Raw genomic sequence first — 24,691 nt, 5'->3', positions numbered from 1 at the left:
ATAGTCTGCAGTGCCTTTCGTGTTCTTTGATACGTGTCTGTGCGCTGCGTTTGGTGGTTCCTATGTAGACTTGTCCACAGCTGCATGGTATGCGATAGACTCCTGCAGTAGCTAAAGGATCCCTCTTATCCTTTGCTGAACGATGCTACGTTGTTGTTCTCTTTACTTGAAGTTTGATTGTAAAAGACTGTCACATCTTCATACCTCACAGGCATATATGATTTGTTTATTCCACCAAATACATGTGATTATAGATGTAGGAGTTCAGGTCTGATGCTTAGGTGCAGCACACGTAAGATGACCAAGTCAATTGGGTTTGAGAAGATGTAATGTAACTTATCAATGTAAAAGGCAATTACCTTTATCTTCTTATGATTCCACAGTTCTATATTCAAGGGGAGGTAATTGGTGGTAAAACATCTGCTTTGCATGGAGAAGGTTCTGGGTTTCCAGGTTCAATCCCCAATATTTCTAGTTAAAAAGGATCAGGCAGTAGATTATATGAAAACCACTGGCAGTTGGAGGAGACAGTACTCATTTTGGTAGACCACTGTTCTGACTCAATGTAAGACAGCTTTATATAGTCATTGTAATACCAGCAACTGGTGTTCAGAAATGTATTGTCACTGAATAAAAACTTCCTTTGAGCCATTATTGCTATTCTCCATTCATCGCCCTATCCTTCATGAATGTTGTACTTTTTCCATAATGTAAGGTACTTCAAACCAATTCTTGTTTTGATTTATCTGTGTTTATCAACTGAATTTGTTTTAAGATTTGTCTATTTTGGATTTGAGGGCTATTTGAACATTTAACTCTCCATACCTGTGGCAACAAAAATATTCTTGAAAAGTGTAATTTAGTATGAATGACTGTTTTCAGGTTCTCCAATTGATTTTCAACCAGTTACTCAACATAGAGAGTCTGTCCAACCTTTAGAACCCAAACGCCCACCCCCACCTCGTCCAGTAGCACCTCCTGCTCGTCCAGCTCCACCTCAGAGGCCACCTCCACCATCAGGTATGATTTGAAATAGGAATATAGTACCTTAGGGGGGAAAATTAATGGGAAAGTGCCTGGAATTAAATATATCTTAATAATAATTTCCCTGTCTTTAAGGACTCCCTCAGTTATTAAGATAGCCTTCTTTAACTGTTGTATTGATTTGGCTACTTAATTTAATACACATCTAAATTACTCTACTAGATGTCTGTGTTTAAGCTGCTTTGTGTCCATTTTGTTGATTTCCACAGCTGTTGCAATGTGTAATCTTGGCTGCTGTTTGTGAGCATGAGTTCTTAAAGGACTTAATGTGGAACAGGTGGACCATTAAAGTTACCTGGAAAACTCCTGGTGGACTTCTTTCCTGGGGATACTTTATGGAAACTTTATTTGGGGCCCTGAGAGCCATTACCCCTGAGCTTATCTCAGTGGGACCCCTGGCAACCCCTTACCAGCACAATCTTATATTTGTTCTCCTGTTTCCACTACCAGCTGGCAAACTGCAGTGGGGCTGAGATTGCAGGAGGAGGGCAGAGAGCCCAACCAGCTTCCAGCCAGCAGATAGCCACCTCCCTCACCTAACACAATCATAGCTGGCTGGAAGAGAAGGTGCCCCATTCCTGGCTCAGCCACCACCCTGGCAATTGCCCAAGATAAAGGGGAGATGGACATGCCTGTGAAGATGCCAAGGCTAAAGTGATTCTGGAAACGGTATCCCTAGCAGTGGAACAGGCATGTTATATCCTTAGCAATTTGTAACCCTTACAATTTCCATTGCTAGGTCATTTGTATCCCTAGCAATGGAACAGGCATGTTAGTGTCTCTGGCCCATCTCATGTAGTTGCCAGGTAGATGGCTGATCTGGGAAACAGGCCTTCTTCTCTCCCCGTTGGCTCTTCAGATGAGTCAAGTGGAAGTGGTGGCCCTTCCATCCTAATTGCGAGCTAACCAAGTATTCTCCCTCCTTTGTCTTCAGAGCTTCTACTCTGAAGCAGGGTAGGTGGGTGGTGAGGGACCACTATAATGTCTTTTGCGGAGGTGCTCTTTTGTATTCCTGTTTTAAATGTCATGTCTTGACCTGTTTTCTAATGCTTCTCTTTCAATTGTTACTTTTTCTTTACTGCTGCATTTATTTCTGACTCCTAAGGGAGTAAAAGTCCCGCACCTGCTAGAAAGGAATTTGGAGGTAATGATTATGTCCAGCATTGACTCAAATAATTAGCAAAAATTGGTGGCAGTTAAAATACATTGCCTTCAGAATTTGTTAACCTTTGTTGAAAGCAAATATTGCAAAACACGGTGGTTAACAAATGAGAAAAACATAACTCCCATATTGAAAGTGTGATTGTCTTAGTTCAGAAGATCCATGAAGCCATGATTTAGAAAATAGGAAAAGAGTCTTAGGTTTATGCCCACCCACCATGATGTTTTGGTTTGGAGGACAAAGTATAATTTGTCTGTCTGGACATGTTACCATTTATAGTCTTGACACATGTGTCCCTATGAATGAAGTGTCTGAATTTAGCCTCTAAACAGCATATTTATTCCTTAAAGGGTGGGAATGTATTGGAAGAAAGAAATAGCTCTTAATGTGCTAGGAATGCCCCCAATAGGTAGAGCAACAAGGCAGTAATTCACAGCAGCTGTTGTTGTTTATATGTTGTTTTTTAAAATGTAAGGGGCTACAGTCGTCTAGGAGTTCTTGGTCCTCTATTGCCTGGGGCTAGATTATCCTTCCACTTCTCTGTTTAGCTGCAGTGCAACTGGTAGTTTTTATAGTTAAGTAAAAGACAGATATTTTATCTTGTTAAGTAAAAGACAGATATTTAGAGAGAATATATCAGTGACTTAGGGATCTTTAAAAAGTACTGAAGGGAATTTACTGACAGAATGCCTGCAGAATGGTGGAAACTGATTTTATGTGTAACCATCCTGTGCATAAGCATTAATTCTTCTAATTCACACTAAGTATCCATATTCAGGAACTTGTTCTATGACTAATGTCAATGGAAAAGTGTGGTAGTCCTTTGGGTACATTTGAAGGCACATAGTTGAGATAGAAATTTTGTTTAGGATATAAATATGATTCTTTTGTTGAACTTAACTCATTTTTCTCACTGGTTCTTCGTACTATGAGCATGTGCAGTGCAATTTGATCACTGTTGTAAAAACCCTTGTACATTTGTATTTGATTTGATCCTCTCTTTTGATAATCTGCTGCATTTTCTATACAACATGCCATTTTCTGTTTTGCTCTGATAAGGTGTTGGTGCCCCTCCCAGCCCTGTTGTAGCTAGGAGAGAAGAAGGTAATGATCTTTCTAGTGTCAAAATTAACTTTTAAAATTATATTCTAATTTTAATGATCACTGTGTATTTTCATTGCTTAAATATGTGCCTCTACTAATTTATAATGCTAATATTTCAAAATGTTGGTGTCATCATGTGACAAAGGGGACTGTCAAGACTTAAACATAAGAGGGTATTGATTTGGATCCTCTGAACCCGGTGTGGAGCAGAGTCCATAAAATAGATCTTTGCTGTCTCCCCATTCCCATTCCTGAGCCACTATTATCATGCAGTTTTTTTTTAACTGGCATTTTTTAACTACTCAGATCGGATGTATTACTTTAACAGGGTTCTATATGCCTGTAATTTCATCACATTCTCAGAGCATGTATGTTGTTTTATAATTGTTTAGAATAGACTAGGGTTGTGCACAATGTTCCCCAGTATTTTTTCAAGGTCAAGTTTAAAAGACAAGGAAAATTTTTGAAAAAGCCAGGAAACAAACACACTCTCACACACTCTCGCTCGCGCACACACACACACACACACAGAATGGCAGTTTGGCTTTTTTGGCTTCTTAAAAAAAATTCAGGTCTTTTAAACTTGATCCCCCAAAATTCCAAGCTCAGTGCTGAATGCTGCTGAACACTACCTCCAGGACTTTGGAGATAGTGGTGCCAAACTGAATGCTGGGCCCGGTTGGATCAAGCCCTGTGTTCACCTCTCTGCTGCTTCCAAGCCCATGTGGACTTTGGAGTTGGTATTCAGCAGGTAAGTGAGGGGGAGAGGAAGCAGGGAGAAGAGTTCTCCCAATTCTTATTCATTGGTGGTGCGGCATGAAAAAATTCTGAAATTGTGTCTCCAACTACTTTTTTTAGGTTTATTTTTTATTCAGCTTTATCCAAATGCATAGCCCTAGAATAGACTGTATCAGATAAAGCTGTGTGAAAACATAGGTCTAGTGTGCCTTTCCTCTTATAGGTGTATTCTGCTCTCAGAAAGGTTGTTCATACATGTTGCACTTGAGCAGTTGAGCATTGGTGAGCAAAGTGAAACTATATCTAAAGAGTTCATGAGAAGAATGTTCTGCTTGCACAAACAAAAACATTGAAAATGTTATTGAGCCCATCTAGTAGAGCACTTTGTAAGCACACTTGCTCAGACATTTGCTGAGAAGTACAATTTAATTCACTAGTATACAATAACTTGTGGCAGTACAAAAATCTAGCAGTATAAATATTCAGTAATGAAGCATTGATAACATTTTATTCTAAACATCAGTTATGCATATTTGAAATTAATATATTTAACAATAAATTAAAACCTTAGTTAAATTGTTTTAAAAAACACTTATTCATCTATCAATGCTCAAAAAAGCCCCGGACTGCAAATGAGAGAGATAGGTACTTTATATCGATATGTTAAATATTTATTGGATTACAGAGGACCTGAACTTGGAAGTATATTTCTCACTGAGTAAATGTCTGTCTTTTGTTGCAGTTCACAGTCAGTCACCAACCGGATTAACAAGCATAGGAACTTCGGCACCCAGTACTTCTAGACCGGTAGGCATTCACACTTTGTAATATTGGTAACTTTCCCCAAATATATGGGGAAAAAATCACACTTAACATAATTTAGTTCATTTGGGTTCCTTTGTATCTAATGTTGGCTCCTTTGCACAGTTCAAAGTGCTGATCATTAGAGTTCTAAGTGACTTAAGCCCAACATAGCTTAGATCAGAGATAGGCAACCTTTCTGACCCAAATGTGCAAACCCCCCCCCCAAATCTACTTATGCAGATGCTGGCAAACCAGGAGGTGGTTGTACCCTGTCAGACGCACTTGCCACAAGCCTAGTGCAGGCAGCTTTGCATGGATTCAACTGCTGGCTTTGCAAGTGTGGAAGACAGTGATGGACATGAGCCATACTTGTTGCCTTTTCTCATACCACTGGCCCCAGCAAAGTGACCAGTGCCTTGTTACTTGGGCAGAGACTTGGCCCTGGGTGCCTTAATCAAAAGTAACAGAATAGCTTACCCTGCTGTAGACGCTGTTTCCATGTGACTTTTTGCAATCTCTGAGATTACCAGCCTACACCTTCTTGATGGTACCTTCTTCATCTGAGTATCAATGCAAGGGCCAAGTGAGGGCCAAAGTAGACGTCACAAAGGCACCGTCTGTTGACCTGTTCATGTATAAAGCACAGGGTGCCACTCTAGTTTTCCCATGAAAGGATGTGGGTTAGAGTTCCATGGTGTCTTTACTCCAATCACTTTTCTCTCAGGATGAACTACAGATCATGGGGAAGAGGTATGATACAGTGTCCTTCACCCCATGCCTAACCCTTGTACTGAAATGTAAAATATTGACAGGTACATAAGAATGGTTGAGATACATAAATGGTGCACTTGACTGCTCAGTTACACATAATATAGTAAGGGATGAATTGTTATTTCCTGCTATGGAATTCCATCGTGGTCTTGCCAAAGCTGTCTGAGGCCCTTTGGAAGGATGTTTCAGCTGGCCTTTGGGAATTGGCACTAAAACAGGAAATAATAGCCAGAAAACTGTACAAAAGCTCTACAGGTGATCACTGAAGCTCCCAAGTTAACACAATAATTGAATTTTTCTGATTTTGATGCCTTTCAGACTATTCCTCCCCGAGCTGGAGTAATTAGTGCACCACTAAGCCATGCCCGTTCACCTGTAGGAAGACAAACACCTGAGCTCCAGTCCAAACCAGCAGAGCCACAAAGAGGTATACAGTGTCTTTTTAAAAAATTATCTGTTAAGTAATTACTGTGCAATTAAATGGCTAAGAAAACAGGAGACATTTGTTTCAAGAAAAAGTTAAAAATTCCATTGAGCTAACAGAAGTTCTTTGCATGAGCCTATGCAATTCTGTGGACCTTCCCTTTCTCTTCTCTATTTGAAAAATTAATATACAACTTTGTTAGGTGACTGTGTTAGGCTGCTGCAGCCAAAATATATAGGAGGCTTGTGGCACTTTATAGACTAATTTTTGTTCCAGCATATGGTTTTAACAACTACTGCCTACCAGATGCATCTGGTGGGCTCTAATTCATGAACATTTATGGGTGTGGGGTGGGGGAGAGAGAAATTGCTAGTTTTAGGTTGTCACAAGACTGCTGTTTATTATTAAGAGCACATGAAAATGTTTATAACTGCATGTTTTGATTTTAAAAAATACTTTATACTTATCAAGATAATTATACTTTATTTATTTAAACTGAAAATGTATAATAATCTAAAACATATTACATGTATTTATAGGGTCCCCTATGCTTCCTGAACCACTTAAGCCACAGACTGCAGTTCCTGTTCAACCTACCATTCAGCCTCCCACAGTCCTAAAGATGCAGGATCCTCTTATTCCTATGACAGCATCATCTCAAACTATTTCTCCCCAAAACCTGGAAGGGGCACCACAGCCTCCTCCTCGCAGCAAATCATCCCAAAATTTGCCTTCTGAACCAGTTCCTTCACAGAAGCAAGTGAGTAAGCAGTACTATGTTCTGGTGTAATTGCTCATGCATAGGCTATGTTACTTGAAGACAAACACAGTACTGATAACTACCAAGTCTCCTTAAACATTTAATCTATAGTATAGAACTTTCAGAAGCCATGTAGTTAGGGCTTCCAGGTTTCCCCCGCCACTGGTGGGGGAAAAAGGGTTGCCAGATCTAGGTTGGGAAACCTTGGGAGATTTGGGGATGGAGCCTAAGGAGGACAGGGACCTCAATGGGATACAATGCTGTTGAATCTACCTTCCAGAACATCTATTTTCTGTAGGGGAATTGATCTCTATTGTCTGGATATAAGCTATAATTCTAGGGGATCTCCAGGTCCTACCTGAAAGCTGGCATACCTACATGTAGAAGATTGGGCCTGTTCCACTGATGGATAAGGCAGTGCACTAGATTTGGGTTACAAATAAAAATGCCTTCAGACAGGAAAGGAGAAGTGAAGATAAACTTTCCATTGATTTGAGGACTTGGGGAAGAACTGAGCTACAGTGGACAGTTCAAAGGCTCAAACATCAAGAAAAACCAATTTTGCAATATGACCCCTTCCCATTCTAAAACCTGTTACATGTTTTTTTCAGCATGGGAACCTGTCGCTTGATGTATAAATCCTACCTATGGCTGAACAGGTCACTTGGTAGCATCAATTTTAGAACTGTCCTGGAAATATTTTAGAAATCATAAGCCTTTCATAATAATAAGGAGGTTTATTCTTCAGAATTGGTGAATCCTATTAATGGAACCTATATGCCAGTGCTAGCATACAAATCATTAAATGATACTAGTTTCAGGGAAATTCAGTAGTGTGATTGTTTTCTTTTTGAGGTTTCAACTCCTTGTTACTTGGCTGAAAATGAGTATAAATTATTTTAAATGGGGTTAAGATGTCTCCACTTCAAGTAAACTATTACATGTGTGTAAATCTTTTTACTTTAGCATACTGCCTTTTATTACCAAATGAAAAGCAAGCATTTCAAAGAAAGCCTTTACTTATAACTAGTGTGATAAGTTCTGATTCTTGGGTTACTTATAAGCCTGTCATAGGAGTACTTAAGAGTTAAGTTCCACTGAGTTCAGTGGGTTTCATTCCCAGGTAAGCTTGGGAATCTTGGTCTGCATTTAATTATACACAATTTCATAATTTGTTAGAATATTCATTTCAATAAACTGATTTAGAACAAAGCATACACATTTTAAACACTAGGGAAAATGCCAATACAAACTACATTTCCTATTTTTAATGTATTTTAAGGACAAGTAGCAGCCCAATTAGCCCAGTTTGGCAAGTGATTATAAAGGCTTGGGAGCTAAGCAGGGTTGCCCATGATGAGTACTTGACTGGGAAGAAGACTGAAGCTGCTACCTAGAGGAAGGCAATGGCAAACAACTTCTGCTCATGCCTGGGAACACCCCATAGTAGGGGTTGCCATGAGTCAGTTGTGATTTGATGGCATGTTCTTTTTCCTCAGGGAATTCAGTTAGAGGGCTTGGTGTGTGTTAGCCTGAGTATCCCTGATCTTGTCAGAGCTTGGAGGCTAAGCAGGGTTAGTCATGGTTAGTATTTGGATGGGAGACCACCAAGGACAACTGAGATTGCTGTGCAGAGGAAGATAATGGCAAACCACCTGTGCTCATCTCTTGCTTTAAAAGCCCCATGTTCTCTCTTTGAGAAAGAGGACATCTTCAGAGTATGGGTAATTCCCTTCCATTTCTTGGGGAGGCCGGACTAAAACTTCATGTAAATGGCCTTCTATTTGCCACTGAGCTCAGTTTAGTTCCTGCCTCACAAGGGAGAGCAGATCAGAGAGTGAGACTCTTATCTCATTTTTGCCTTTAAATTCTAAATCCTACTTCTGAATCTTTTGAAACCATCCTCTCTTTGGTCCTGCCTGTCAACCTGTTTTTTATCCCTTTGTGCCTATCTTGCCCCCACTGCCTTTTCTGATTATGTAGCTCCAGCTCCCCTTGCCCCTGTTTCTTCTTGCTTACTTCTCCGGCACTCTCCTTGAGAGCAATGGAGCCAACCGCAATGAAGCTGACCACAGAGCAGAGGGTAGACAACTTCCTTTCTGAGAGAGACGAAGACTTGGCTCTCCTGTCGCCACAACAGATGATGGTCAGCACAAGCCTGCCCAAAGCGGACAACAGTGATAAGGGTGCAGCAAAGGAGGATAATAAGACAAACGCAGCGGCTAAGCTGGCCTTCCAAAAAAGGTACGAACAAAGGCAACAAGCCTAAAAGCTCCAAGGAGGTAACCAGTTTGACCACCAGGGTAACAATGGCCAGCCCTTCCCATCAGCAACATCTCCAGTGGTGCCTCCACCCAATTGAAGGAATGGTGCAGAAGACATTGGGGTTAACATATGAGCCTTCCTCCCAATCAGCGCTGTGGGAGGGCAGCCATTTTATGCAATAGATAAGTGGCCATTTTGTCCATGGAACCTCTCAAGCCTTATTCAAAGATCAGTGAGAGAGAAAATGCACAAGGCTATGAGTGACAAGATCTTCTGCCTCCAGCAATGTGTTCCATCTTTCAGTGCCTTCCCAGCCCTTTCTTGTTCCATGTCTCCAGCTCCTTCAGGGGGATCTGAGTTGGGGGTTAGCTCTCCTTCCCTGGAACATCAGCCACCTCAACCCTGGCCCACCAAAGCAGCCAGAAAGGACACCCCCTACTCGGAGCCAGCTAAGGACACCCAGAACAAAAGTTAAGCGTCAGCATGTTAGAACTTCAGATTATATGGCATGGTGTCTACCATTTCAATCCAGAGCCATCACCATCATATCCTCGTGTGCATGAACAATGTCTCTGCCAAGGCCCATGTGAACAAACAGGGTGACTCCAGGTCATTTCTGTTGTATCAGGAGACCCTTCGCATTCTGATATGGGCGGTAAGCTACCTGTTATCCCTTCTGGCAGAGCATATCCAAGAAGCCTGCAATACCCTTGCGGATTGGCTGAGTTGGAAGACTCTAGATGATAATGAGTGGCTGATTCTAAATTCCAGGATTTTTGGCAAGTCACAAAATGATTCAGACAACCAACTGTAGATCTCTTTGCCTTGGCACAGAATCACCAACTTCCCTGCTTCTTCTCTAGCTACTGTCATCTACAAGTAGAAGAGGTGGATGCCTTGACATCACAGCAGCTTCTGTATGCCTTTCCACCTCAACCCATCCTGCACAAGGTGCTGGAGAAGATCAAAGTGGAATGGGCAGTGGTGATTCTGATTGTCCTGGAATGGCCTTGCAGGCCTTGATTTGCGGTCCTAGTAGAACTGTCAACGCAAGAGCCATGGAGATTACTTCTGCATCCGGTTACTGAGCCTGGTTATTGAGAGGGACAGGTTAACAGTCCCTGGTTATGAGCCAACAGTGATAGCAAACATCATCCCCTACAGGAGATCTTCTGCGCTGCGCATATACAATTCCTCCTGAAAGGTCTTTGTCCAATGGTGTCATCGTCGACCCTCTTAACCCAGGGTTTGGACAGCTGTTGGAATTCTTGCAAGATGGAGTCAAGCAAAGTCTAAAAGCCTACATCAGCAGGGTGTCATCTCTACGGTCGTACACAACATAGCGGAATGCCTACCTCTAAGCATCCACATGTTATTGTCCATCTTAAAGGGGTCGTTCTTAGCCAGTTCATAGATTCTTAGCCAGTCCATTCTTAGCCAGTCCATAGATTCTCTGCCAGTCTATAGATATGTGGTCCTGTCTGCTCTTACTAAGCTGCTGTTCAGGAAGGCAGCACTCAAGTGGATTAGGATGAAATTGTTATTTTTTTACTGCCATAACATCTGTGTGAAAAGTTTTGGAACCCAGAGCATTCTCACCCAGGAAAGGCCTCTCTGTTTTTCATAAGGACAAAGTGGTCCTGAGACTGGACCCAACCTTCATTCCCAAAGTCAACTCAGGTTTTCACGGGCAGCAGGAATAGCACCCTCTGTCTTTCTGCCCAAATCCAACGTACCCACAAGAAAGGTCATTCCACATCTTGGACTTCAGGAAGGTCCTGCATATCTGCCTGAGACATACGGAGCATATCAGAAAGACAGACGTCCTCTTCATTTCCCTACCAGAACTGAATAAAGGCAAAAAGATGTCCAGAGCAGCCATCAGTTACCACATCCAACAGTGCATCATTCAGGCATATCTAGCCAGCAACCTTATGCCTCCAGAACCTCCTCACGCCTCTGCTCATTCCCCTGGAAGTGCCACCACAGCTGTAGCCATGAACTGCCAAGCATCAGTGGAAGAAATCTTCAAGACAGCCACATGAGCTTCAGTTTCCATATTGGTTTGACACTATGGAATTAGCTAGGGGCATCATCTCTCTTTGGCGGCCGAGTGCTTCAGCAGGTGTTAGAACAACAGTAGACCCTCCTGAAGTAATATAGAGACTGCCCCATAATCCGAAGGTGCCCTTCCCCTCAGAGAAGAGCATGAACCTTGGATACTCACCATGAAGGTTCCTTCTTCTCTGAGTTAGAGAGAGTATTTTGGCCCACCCAGAGTAACAAAGTTGTTTCAAAAAGGAAGACCATGGACTGTACAAGATCCAAATGGACTAGTGGTCTGACAGCATCTGCAAAAAAAATAAACAGTAGTAGTAATAGTAGTAGAAGAGAACATACTTTGACAGCCCGTTCTTAACACTATTTTCCTCTCCTGTCTTTCCTTGGGGAATTTTTCTCCTGATTCCCTTCAATTCTCTTACATTTATATGGCATTTTTCTATCTTCCTGTTCGCTGTCATTTTGGTGAGTTCTTCTTGCTTGGAAAATCTTTAAACCGAGCTCCAGGGGCCAATAGAGGGCCAATAACAGGTAGTTTTAATCCTGCCTCCCTGAAGAATGGGCAGAAATAACCCATACTCTGAAGATGCCATCCTAACCTCAGAGAAGAGCCTTCATGGTGAGTATCTAAAGTTCTGTTCTGAAGCCATCCTAAGTTGGTTGTAGTTTGATGGCACACAAAAAATACTATTGAGAACAAACAGTTCATACTATTTAGTAGAATAATTAAAATACTGATTTTAACTACAGTAGTATTTTTGTACTGTGCAGGGGTTCAAGACTTCTCATGCAGCCTGTGTATTTTTGCAACACTCAGTTATGTTAGAGATGGTGCAACTGTGAAAGAAATGTATTTCTCCATTTTGACACTCTATGCTTAACTTAGAACTCACTTAAAGACGAGGGCAGTAGTCCTATTCCCACATAATAGTAAATGCCAGTGAATCCAATAATATTTACTTCTATGGTTGTCAGCTTCTGTAGAAGAAAAAACTGATCGTTACTATGGGGAACATTTTTGATCTGGTAGAAAGTAAGTTTGTATAACTTCCGGCTTAAACAAACAAATGTTCTGTCAGAGCACTGAACATACTGCAGAGCTCATATAATTAAAGGACATAAAGTATAAGAGAATAAGATAAAACAAGTGAGTTTAGTAGATAATCCTGATGAAATACAGGACAATCTCTTAGAACTTAGTATATGTGGTGATTTGTATACAGGAATCCTTCAATAATTTGTAAATATAAAATATGTGTTATTACCCTATATCCAAAGAACTGTGTGGGCAGAAGTTGCTTCAGGTCTCAGGAGAAAGAAGTGCACTTCTGCTGTTCTGTATGCCTCCATAAAGATCTTTAGATCAAAGCCATTCTGTCACATTTATGAGAGTTGCTCCTTGAAGTATACTGCTCACCCCAAATCTTCACCTGTCAATGCTCCTTAGTTCTTTACTCCAGTTTTAGCTGCTTTGTTGTCACTGCTACTTAATTTTACAGGCTCTAGCTTGGAGCTGTGTTTACAGCCTCACTCTGGACTAGCTACAAGAGCAAACAATCATGCAGATAGCAGATATGAGGTGGTCCAAATATTGTTTTGGGTTATAGCTTCCCCTCCCCCTCCCCTTCCAGTTTTTGCATGTGTATTTGTCCTGGGGGCACCCCACTTTGGAGCAGTTATACTTCAAGAACTGGCATTTGGATCAGGAAACAGCTTAGGTGCATTTGGAGGGCAGAGTCTCCCGAATGTGGAGGTGCATGACATGTGGCAGTCCAAGCCTTATTTTGGTGTTCAGAGGGCTTGCAGTCATTCCAGTTCCTTATTTATATACAAGTTTCTTGGTGGCAACTCTCATAGAAGCACCTGGAGCTAGAACCCATATTTAGAATGGGCACCAATGCTTGTCTTTTTGTAGGAGATAGTCTCCAGATTCTGTGATTCAGGGTGGTGTATTTTAGAGCATTTAGCACAAGAACGTTGCTTTGGGTCAGAAAACAGCATAGATCCACTTGTATGAAGTGTGGTGGTCCAAACATTATTTTATAGTACAGCGCTTTTAAATTGTCCTCAATAGTTGTGGTTAGATAAGGAGCAGGGAACTACTGTGCTGTTAGAACAGGCAGTACAAAAACTACTGCATTAATGTTTGCAGTCACAACTAATTTGCTGGTATTTAAGACTGAGTAGTTTTTACAAGCCCTAGTATTAGTAATGCTTTCTGTGCATTAAGCATATGATATTTGTCTTTGAATTCTGAATCATATGACAGAGCTTCTGGTTTCTTTTTGGCAATCCAAAGGGAGATGGTAGCAGATGGATACAGTTTTCTGCCCACTATGCTCAGTCCCCTTCCCTCATTATCAATAGGTGCTGTGTGGATTTTTTGGGCTTATTTTTAGACATTTATGCCTCTACCACAATCAAATTTGATACATGATGAACAAAAAGGAACTCGCAGTCCTTCTGTTGTATTCCATACATGCCCTTCAACTGTTGTGCCGTGGGAAGTTCTGATGCTAGCTTTTCCTGTACCCTTCCTTGTCACATTTGCAATATTGGCAAAACTACTGGGTTCTAAGCAGAGGTGCCCAGTAGTCCAGATACTAGATCAGGAACTGGTGGTGGTGGTGGTGGTTTCATTTTTAATCGCAATGCATCAGCCATTTTGTGATCTGTTCAGTATATTCTTAAGTCCTCTTATGGTAAAGGAGACTTTTGTTCGAAAACCAAAAATATAGGGGAGGAATCAAAAGCATATGATTCAGAATCCAAAGACAAATCTCATATGTATGACTGCACAAATGACCTTTTGAAGAACACCAGTTACAGTTAAGCAACCTGTTTTTGCTGCTAATATTGTTCTGTGCTTTCACTATTCGTTCTAAAACGTTACTTTCAGAACACTATTTTAAATACCTGTCATGTGTAACTTAAAAAGATTGTCCAATACGGTCACAAAGGTATCTACATTTACAATGATTTGACAATATAAAACACTCCTACTTCTTCTGCTGGGTCAAAACTCCGACAAAATTAAAAAGTGTTAAATCTTGGAGGCAGTTTTATTTTTTTGATAAACACATTTAGAAGTTAGGTATAGTGTGTTGTCTGTACAGTTCCCCCATAAATAGTATGGTATGAGAGCAAGACGGGTGACTTGGAGGAGGGATGGAACTCTGCTAGCAGCCAGGCATAACAGATTAACAGAATGTACTAAAATAGTGGCTTATTTAAATGAAGTTGAAGAGAGAACTTTGATGCCTTGGGACCTTTTTCAGCCTAACCTGTTTAACTTGCCTCAAATTTGTATTAGCAGTAATGCATAGGACCCTTGCTGGATAGACACAAGAATAGTCTGCTGATCCCTCCTAAATATTTGGAATTTTGAACACAAGATTTTATTTTAATAAGCTGCTTTACATTTTTAATAGGGCAAGTTAATGGCTAATGTTACATTGTGGTTCAGAGTACATGCTTCACATTCAAGAAGTCCTTGGTGTCACAAGTAAGAAGTATCTCAATTAGTAGGGTTAGGAAGGAACTTTTTCTACCTGAAATCTAGGACAGCTGCTGCCAGTCAAGGTTGGCAATACTAAACTTAGGTGAAGCATTGGTTTGACTTGGTGTAAAACAGTGGTGGCGAACCTATGGCACAGGTGCCAGAGGTGGCACTCAGAGCCCTCTCTGTGGGCACGCGCACACAGAGTTCATCATGTGAGGGGGTGGAAAATTGCCCTCCCACACACACATCTAGGCTGGTCGGAGCCGCTGGGCACGACATGCACATGAGCAGGGAGGACTCAACTGGGGGGCCTGGTGTCTGTGCTCCGGGTGGCTGCTGCCCGAGAGGGTGGGCAGAGGAGGCGGAGATGCTAGAGAGGCACAGAGTGGTGTGGGGGGGGCTTGCTGAAGGCTAGAGCAGGCTGGCCCCTGCTCGAGGTGGGGCGGAGGGGTGGGGCAGAGGCACTGGAGCAGCGCAAAGCAGAGCTGCAGGTGCACGCAGGACCTGCTGGAGACTGGAGCAGGCTGGCTGCTGCTGCTTGAGGGGTTGAACAAACAAAACATGTGCCTTTCCAAATACCAGAGAAATGCTCAGACCCAAATTTTTTGCTGATTGCCTGGGCAGATCAAGCCTAGGGAGGAGGAACCGAGATGCATTTAGGATTTTTTTTTAAGCAAAAGTTTTACTTCCCTCTCTCCGCTACACCCCTTCCCCCACCAGGCCCCAGTGTGATAAATAGTGTAATTATTTCAGGGAGATTATTAGCATTAAACCTAAGACCAATTTTAAGGAAGCATTGTAGGCAACCCTGTTAAGTCCCACTGATTTTCATGGGAAGAACTAAAGCACGATCCTTTACCTGGGAGTAAGCTCGGTTGCTGGCAAAGGGGCTTGCTTCTGAGTAAACCCTTCTAGGGTCGTGATTCACCCATTTGAAGCGTTGCACGGTTGCTTCAAAGCAAAGCCACTGACTACCACCAAGTTTACTCCTGAGTAACATGCACCTCAGAGCCAACCATTTTTTCTAAACTAAAACCTCAGCATTCAGATTAAATTGCCGTGTTAACACTTTGTGATAAATAAGTGGATTTTGGTTGCAGTTTGGGCACTCGGTCTCTAAAAGGTTTGCCATCACTAGTGTAAGGGAACTTAATATGTCCACTGTTAGAAATGCAGTTAAAACAAAACTGAAAGTAAACTGTACTCCTGGTTTGTTAAGATTAAAAACTGCTAATGCTTCACAGAGGAATACCTGTCAGTTCAAGCAGCCTTCTTTGCACATTAGAATTGCTGCTGAAGTGATATTTATCTGACAACAAATCCAGTTTGTGCTGTAATTGTTTCTGCATGCGTGTTATCAAAGTAACAGCACTCTAATAACTGTACCAACATTTCTTATAAGTCTTCAACAGTGATTCTGTACGCACTTTATTTTGAGCATGACACATGTCAATTCTTTCAAGTAGCTCCCCTATATATTACATGAGAATATTCTACTTCTGAAATATTTTATCTTGCATTTCTTCCTAATACTTTCCTTTTGATGTCTGTCTCCTTGTCACAAGCAGGATCAACCATCAGGGTAACAGGTACCTGACTATTTACTAGACTTATATGTGATTCCATCCATTCTTTGTTCATATGTTCTAGAAAAGCAGATGTATGAGCAGTTGTTTCATACATCTGTACTTGCATTAAAATCACCTCCCTAGATGAATAGGCAGGAATATCATAGCTGCCTCATTTTTTTGCAGTGTATTGGTGTCAGTTATTTCGTTTAGCTTTACATGCTATGAAGCAGTAGTGCAAGAGTTCTCAAACTGTATCATGTAAGCCTCTCTCTGAGCTGAGAAAACAACGGACAGAAATGCCAGTGGCAGTAACCACTGTTGTTTGGGGGGAAAAGACTAGAAAGTAAAGAGTCTTCCAGTATTGCTCTGTTACTCCCCACTTCATCACTCAGCCCCAAAATTGGGATAACTGCTTTCCGCAGTTGCGCTGATGTAGAGAAGGGGATGGGCAAACGTGTAGCTTGATGAAAAACTGAAGAGTTAGGGCATTGCTTATGCCTCTCCAGGATGGCCTGCCTCACACTTTGAGAACTGTTGTTACCCAGAACACTTTATTTCATCATCTTTTCTGAAATTTTGACTCTGATGAAGACTAGTACCTTGATACTATTTTTCAGAACCAAATTTGGTAGGGGGAATCATTTCAAATTCTCAGTCACATGAATAAACATTTAATTACAGAAAAACACAATTAGCACAGTCAAAAAGTGTTCTAATTCTTGTTTCAATATAAAATATGAAACAATTTTAAAAGTTGTTTTGCTTCTGAGCTCAACTTACATTACTGTTGATCTCAGACTTGTCACCTTACATACCTGAACTAAAATATTAGCTACCCTCTGTCAATTGCATTTGATTAGTATTCAGTATCTAGCTGAATTTATACTTCAGTAATGACAAAATACAATAAAAGCTAGCTATTTAGATGAGAGAAAGTATAAGAGTTAAAACCTATTGTTAGATTTCTTCCATGTAAATCATCATACTGGATTAGTATGTTTATATGTGTATAATTATCAAAAACATCAATGTATTAGATAACTGAGACAGACCTACTCATGTTCTGCTGAAGTTCATTTTGAATTTTATCCTTTGTGTGTCTGTTTAGGATTCAAGTCCACTTCACTAAAAGAGGTGAAAATGTAGGACTTCTGTCCCTTGAAAACAACCTTCCTCCCGTTAAACATGAAGGCAGTTTGAACATTTAGAAAAGGGGCCATTTGTGTCCTATGCTAAGAAGAAGAGTAAGATTAGTGGCAACACAGCCTGCTATGACCGCCTTCCTAAGCTGACTGCCTGGCAGGGCAGGCCACTATGGGTCCGTGTTTGGCCTCATTTTTACTGACCTTTAAAGGGAAGTACTATTGAAATGAGGAAAATTTCTGAGTGTGGCTAGAACAGGCCTGGAAGTTGAAGAGGGACAATATAAACAATAAACCAAGGTACAGGAGAATCCTATGCAGAGTTATTCTACTACAGCAGAATCAAACAGCTTTAGACTAGAGTAACCCTGCAAAGAATTGCACTGTGCATAGGAAAACAGAAGTAATCTAAAGTTCTAAAAAAGGTGCTACTAACACATTTTTCTTCCATTGTGACAAATACCTCATAATAACATCATCTTTTTTGCATGAAAGATATCACATCTTAAATCTTCAGCATTTCTACAGTAATAATAATACTCCGGGTCTTTAAATGGAAAAGCATAATACTTGTACCAAACAGTTGCATCAATCAAAAGATAAACACTTAAAATGTCTAGTAGAACTACCCGTACACACTTTGTCAGTGATAGGATGGCAATGCCATGAACAGTATTTTTTTAGTGAAAGGAAATAAGACATACTTTTAAATATAAACCAAAATACTTTAGGCAGAAGTCCCAAGAAATTTATTCTGACATAGGCATTTGAGTAACAGGATCTTTAACAGCCAAGGAAAATGTTTGAGCACTGTATTTGCTTTTCAGGTTAAAGCAAATGGAGTTCATGACTTCCAGCTGGAAATAAAGCAAAATAATGATCCTTTTGAAGATCTGTCCCTTTGCTTGCTTCCTGCATCCAAGATTCAGTCAACAGTCCGAGTGTCACCAGTTGAACCTTTGAGCCAAAAGGAGATGACAGTGTTGCCTTCTGCAACAGACAGTTTTAATACGTTAAGTAATGTAAATTGCATGCCAGCAACGCCAGTTACAGTGTGTAATAAATCTGAGGCACAGATGCGTACTTCTCCTAATCCTTTTGCTACTAGAGTGAACAGCACAAATCCACTCACTAAACAAACTATAACTGCTGGAACTCCATTTAGAGAAGAATCTGGAGTGACTTCACACTGCTCAGTAGGACACGCTGCTTATCCTTTCCCATCTCTGAAACCTCCTGCTCATCATAAAGGTAATTCTGCATTTTACACCAATACATTTCAAGAAAATTTTAATCTACAGAGCACATCTTCTACAACTAACAATGTAAAACCAAAAGGATGGGTAACTTTTGATGAAGAGGACTTTGTGTTAAAGCTGAAACCACTGGAGAACCGTACAGAATTAAGACAAAGTGGTTCCATGGAAGCAACTTATTTTCCAAGTTCCCTGGGCTTTGAACAAAATCACTTCAGCTCAAATGATTCTATTTTCAACAACAGGAACCAAAGTGCTGATTCTCTTCATCCACTGCCAGCCAGACCTGCACCAGCCCCACCTATACCATCTAGGATAACCAGTACCATATCAACTACAGACCCTCTCTCTTCTCTGGCACCTAAGGTTAGGTCCACACAAGATTTTACTGAAAGATAAGTTCTTTAAAATGGGAATTTAAGGTATTTTTAAGAATATCCTGTAGAATTGGGCATTGATGTAATTCTATGTGCAATAATTATTTTGTTGGATGCACTGAATCTTAAATATCAATTGTCATTATGTACAAATTTTAAAGATGTGTATATATGATAATGCACAAAGCTAATTCCATAAGTGATCTCATTATGCCACTTCTAATAGGTCATATACAGGGGAAGTTATGGATACTTGAAACCTATTCAATCCACAGGATTCCAATACCAAATCAGGCATACCTTTCTGTTAATTCCAGTCAAATAGACAAGCATTGCTTTTGTTGGGTAATGCACATAGTTCTCTTTCCTACAGAAGAATGTAAAGAGTATTTTGAATACCCAACTGACTGATAGATCATATGATCTCTTCCAATATCTGGTATGTTTATTTATTAAGTACTTACCAAAGAACTTCCTCAGTTTAAAGAGAGGTTATGGAGATTTGTAACAATATGTTCCACATAACTTGAGTCAAAACAACCCTATGTTAAATAAACAGTACATACTAATGAATATTTTGCCTGCCACTGCATACATATTTTACATACTTGAGAAATGCTTTATTTAAGTTTAACATTACATCACGTAACATCACAAATTTAATATTCCAGTTTCATTAAACTTACATTCTGTACATGACTTATACTTTAAAAAAAAACCCCTTCCCTTTAAGTTGGTGTAAAAGGTTGAAACTTTCTTGTTTGATTTAAAGAGGAGGATCTGGTAGGTTGTTGTAGGATCTTTTTATGTGAAGATCCAGATTAAACAATCAGATATGTGGTCCATATATTTCAAATACATTTTGCTCAGTTTCTTTATTATGTATAATAGTACTATATCTCAAATTGGGCTTCACTAGAACAAACGGTTTTGCCAACAATTGCTGTACTAGTCTGTCAAGCTTTTGGGGTACGTTATTGTCTCTCTCCCCACAGACAGACCCTTCAATGGCTTGTGTGGCTGATTGAAGCTGGTTTTCGTCACAGTTTGAAAAACTTGCCAATTATCTGGTCCCATTTTTAAAAAATATTGATATTATGAAGGAAGCTGAGATGTTTTTAGTTCCTTCGCCTATTCATAACAACATTGCTATTCATAATGCTTTCTTTTTTAATTGATGAAAGAAATAAGGAATAGCCTTGACCCTACATGCATGCTCTTACTGACCCAAGTTTCTGGAGTGTACCTAAAGAAAGGATATTTACCACCTCCCTTTCTCATTGTAACTTCCTGCTTCAAGGATCAAAGGGCCTATGGTAGGATAGGTGAGGCAGCAAAAACTCCCTTGCACAAATTCATTTTCTTTGCATTTCTATAATTATCTCTTCTGGTTTAGGTAGAATCTATTAAAACAACAACATATACTAACATTCCACTGTGCAGCAAAAGTAAGTTTCTAAATTCTTAAACTATACCACTGTCTTTATATAAATCACTATATCTAAAAGTAAACAACCAGTAACTGCAGTAACTAGAGAATTAAATATGGTAACTTCCGTATTGTGCTTTTACAGTTAAGTTCATTTAAAAGTACTTGTACATCTTAAACATCGGTAGTACTATGAACTTTGTGCTTCAGTATGTGACTTAACTAGTTAAAGCTGTGGTTATTGACCTCTGTGTGAATGTGCTTTGGTACATAACTTCTATTAGCAAAGCAATTTTGTTTTGGAAAGTTTGTGCAAATTTAGAGTTCAGTGATATGTGGTCCTTTTTATTTAAAATGCAGGTCTTAACACCATTACTTGATTCAAAATTTGATAGGCAAGTACGGCAAAAGTTGAAGCAAAACAACAAGTATAAGATGTTAACCATTGTAAAGTGTATGTTAAAAGCTAATTATTAGCACAGTCTCGATAATCAACTATGTAAAAAAAGCTTTATATTTTCATGGAGTGTGTTCCCTGTGGCAAATTGCTTTGTTAATTTGTAACAGCTTGTTGCTTGTGGTACATTATCTGACTATATCCATTACAAGACTACAGTATTAACTTGATGGGCTACAATATTCCATACATATCCTATGAAATGTGATGTTAATGAAATAAATATATCCTTTCAGAAGGTCAGCTTCTGTTTATTGAGGTTTGGCTTTTTTCTTAAACTGGGTCTAATCTACAAAAAGGCTGCAGTTCAGGAACTGTTAGTATTAATATAGACATGGCGTTTTACCCTTAAAAAGTCACAGGCATACCATGCAACACAGGGGAAAGGGTTTTAACTCTTCTCCATCCTTCCGGTGTTTCCCTGATAAAAATTCATGCCCACACAGAATCATTAAAGCTGAAGTGGGCAATAAACATACATAATACAGACACCTCCCCTCCCCCAACCATCTTGTTGTTTTTAGTGCAAATAGTCTAATCTTAGTGCAAAATATATTTATAGTCCAATCACAGAATTCTAACATTCAGGATTTTTTTGTTAGGAAAATACTTTGGGTGCTAGATAAACATGGCTGATATATTTGGGGGGCCTAATGGGGACATTTGAAGACTTTTAATTTCTCTTCCTTGCAACATACAATTTTTATATAATGCTTGACATAACATTGTCATAATGTGGGTTTCCATGGTCACTTTACCAATTGTGAACTCTTGGGAAGAGCAGTGGTTTTCTACCTTACACTTCAAATAATCTTGAACCCACCATGACAGAAACAAAAAGGTCATTTTCCAAAGTAACGTATATGTTTACAGGTATCAATATATCAGATGTGGATACTTAAATCCAGAGACTTGGTCTATGAACAGACAAACCCGAGGAAAGCCCCAGGTTTACTGAGAAATCTTTAAATTTACACACACACTGAGGGGTTACAACCCCAAAAATAAAAGAAGCAGTGCCTGTACCTTTAAGAAATGAATATATTTTTGGTGGTCATTGTGATAGGCAATGTTGCCAGCCTTCAAATCTTGGTTTCTGTCAGTAAAAGGCAGGGGAAAGAAGGCAGGACCTTTTCCAGAACTCTGAAAGGCTTTCATGGCCAGATTCAACTGGTTGTTATGGGTTTTCCAGGCTGTGTGGCCAAGGTCTGGTAGATCTTGTTCCTAACGTTTTGCCTGCATCTGTGGCTGGCATCTTCAGAGGTGTATCACAGAGGGAAGTCCCTTGTTTTCCAGAACTATTTCACTTTTCTCCTGTCATGGAGTGAGGATTCATCAGGGCCAGCAATAACCACTGGGAAAGTGGCTACCATGCAGTTTTCTAGTACAAACTGGGAAATCAAATGAAAAGTATATGAACCTAAATCTTATTGATAAGAGCTAACTTCCTGAAGCAAATCTATGACCAGTTGGTTGATTCTGGATATATACACTTTTCTTAATTTAATTTTTTTTAATTTTAGCATGTCTTGAGTAGGAGACATGAACTGTACCTAAATGACATTGGGAGAGGAAAAAATAATTGGTGACCATCTCTCTTTCCCCACTTACCGTAAGCCCCGCGCTACTTGAGGAGAGTAGCGCGGGGTTCCTCCTCCCCCTTAGCGCGCAGCATCCCAGGCGCTCTTCCGAACCGCGCCTTTTGATGACCCACTGCACAGAGCACTTGGGAGTCGAGTGCAGGGAGACGCTACCTGGGCGCTACCTGGGATGCAGCATGGCGCTGAGCTTGCTGTGACATGAGGAGGGATGGAAGGGAGTGGGGAAAGGCCCACTGTGTGATGCTGTAAAACAAATTATAAGCTTCAGCTTTCCATAAAATTCGTAGTAAATCACAATCTGCCCGCCCCCGCCCCCCAGCAAGACGAGCAAGAGTTCAACTAGGGAGCTGATCGTGTGACAAACCAGGCATTTCTAAGCAACTGATCTTTATCTTCAGAAATTAGTATTTTAAACTCATCTAAGCAACTAGCAGCTGTTCTGAGTTCTGGTAATATTTGAGAGTCAATATACAAACCAACAGCATCCCAGTTACAACTGACAGGAGTGACCATGCCTTTGAAATGCTTAGCAAATAACACCCAAGCCCCATTACTTTCTGAGAGTGCTTCATTAAAGTCTGAAGTAAGAGCCCCCCAAAAACTATTTTGGTACACAGACACAAGGTTGAAAGAGTGAGATAATAAAGCAGTGATGGCGAACCTATGGCACGGGTGCCAGAGGTGGCACTCAGAGCCCTCTCTGTGGGCACGCACAGAGTTCATCATGTAGGGGGGAAATTGCCCCCCCACACACACACACATCTAGGCTGGCCTGGGCTGCTGGGCTCAAATATTAGCATTAAACCTAAGACCTAGTTTTGGAGAAGCAGTGTAGGTAACCCTGTTAAGCACTGTTAAACCCCACTGATTTTCATGCAACGAACTAAAGCGCGATCCTTTACTTGGGAATAAGCTTGGTTGTTGGCAATGGGGCTTGCTTCTGAATAAACCCTCCTAGGGTCTGATTTACCCTTCGAAGAGTTGCATGCAGGGACGTAGGTATAGATTTTTTATGGGGGGGGTTCAGGGTGGGGCCACACCCCCACCCGCCCCTAGCGCATGGCCACGCCTCCCCAAGCTCCGCCCCTGGCCTAGCACTTATAAAAGCAGCTCTCCGAGGTCGGGGATGGCAGACTCCCCTGCCTTGCCCTGCCCTCCCCCTCCCCTCTGGGCAGAGGCATAGAGGGAAAATGGAGCCTGGTGCAAAATCTGAGTTTTGAGCTTGGGAGACAGCTGCTGTGATGCTGGAATCCACCCCCAAACAGCATCACTTTCAATGGCATTTAAACTAGAGAGCCCAAATTCTCCTTTTAAATCCACCTTAAAGGGAGAATCTGGGGCCCCTAGTTAAACAACATTGAAAGTGATGCTGTTTTGAAGGAATGAATTATCTACCACTGAAACAGCATCACTTTCAATGTGACGTAGTGGTTAAGAGCAGGTGCATTCTAATCTGGAGGAACAGGGTTTTCCCTGCTCTACCACTTGAACTGTGAAGTCTTATCTGGGGGAATTCCAGATTAGCCTGTGCACTCCCACACATGCCAGCTGGGTGACCTTGGGCTAGTCACAGCTTTTCGGAGCTCTCTCAGCCCCACCCACCTCACAGGGTGTTTGTTGTGAGGGAGCAAGGGCAAGGAGATTGTAAGCCCCTTTGAGTCTCCTACAGGAGAGAAAGGGAGGATATAAATCCAAACTCTTCTTCTTCTTCTAAACTGAGGACCTCTGATTCTCCCTTTAAATCCATGCCGAAGAGGGTGGATTTAAAACGAGAATCTGGAAAAATTTGGGGGGTGCCTGCTGTCAGGGGTGCAATTGTTAAGTTAGAAGCACCAAACTTTCAGGGTATCTTTAGGAGTCTCTCCTAATGATACCACCCAGGTTTGGTGAAGTTTGGTTCAGGGGGTCCAAAGTTATGGACCCTCAAAGGTGTAGCCCCCATCTTCTATTAGCTCCCATTGAAAACAATGGAGGATGGGGCATTCCCTTTGGGAGTCCATAACTTTGGACCCCCTGAACCAAACTTCACCAAACCTGGCAGGTATCATCAGGAGAGTCTCTCAAACAATCTCTGAAAGTTTGGTGCTGCTAGCCCAAACAATGCGCCCCCTGCAGGCCAAAAACCAAAAAACCACTAAAATGTTTTTAAAACCCACAAACGGGTGGGCGGAGCTTTGGACATGAATGGGGGGGGGGTTCAAACCCGAGAAACCCCCCCTTACC

The 24,691-nt window shown here is 40.9% G+C and overlaps 2 protein-coding genes across 2 annotated transcripts in view; both read left to right on the top strand.

The window, feature by feature from the left end:
- SYNJ1 (synaptojanin 1) overlaps positions 1 to 21,110 on the top strand; it is a 71,670-nt gene extending 50,560 nt beyond the window's left edge. Inside the window, 7 exon segments of the mRNA XM_048492366.1 lie at positions 883 to 1,020; positions 2,150 to 2,188; positions 3,266 to 3,310; positions 4,791 to 4,855; positions 5,942 to 6,050; positions 6,587 to 6,807; positions 18,176 to 21,110. Of these exon segments, the coding sequence (XP_048348323.1) occupies positions 883 to 1,020; positions 2,150 to 2,188; positions 3,266 to 3,310; positions 4,791 to 4,855; positions 5,942 to 6,050; positions 6,587 to 6,807; positions 18,176 to 19,003 (1,445 nt within the window). The 3' untranslated portion in view covers positions 19,004 to 21,110.
- CFAP298 (cilia and flagella associated protein 298) overlaps positions 6,672 to 24,691 on the top strand; it is a 30,190-nt gene continuing 12,170 nt past the window's right edge. The window contains exon 1 of the mRNA XM_048492371.1: positions 6,672 to 6,807. The gene's annotated coding sequence lies outside the window, so the exon portion shown is untranslated. The remainder of the gene's footprint in view (positions 6,808 to 24,691) is intronic.

Source organism: Sphaerodactylus townsendi, linkage group LG04 (assembly GCF_021028975.2).
Source record: "Sphaerodactylus townsendi isolate TG3544 linkage group LG04, MPM_Stown_v2.3, whole genome shotgun sequence".
Classification (NCBI taxonomy): Eukaryota; Metazoa; Chordata; class Lepidosauria; order Squamata; family Sphaerodactylidae; genus Sphaerodactylus; species Sphaerodactylus townsendi.
This window is presented reverse-complemented; position numbering and strand designations above follow the sequence as displayed.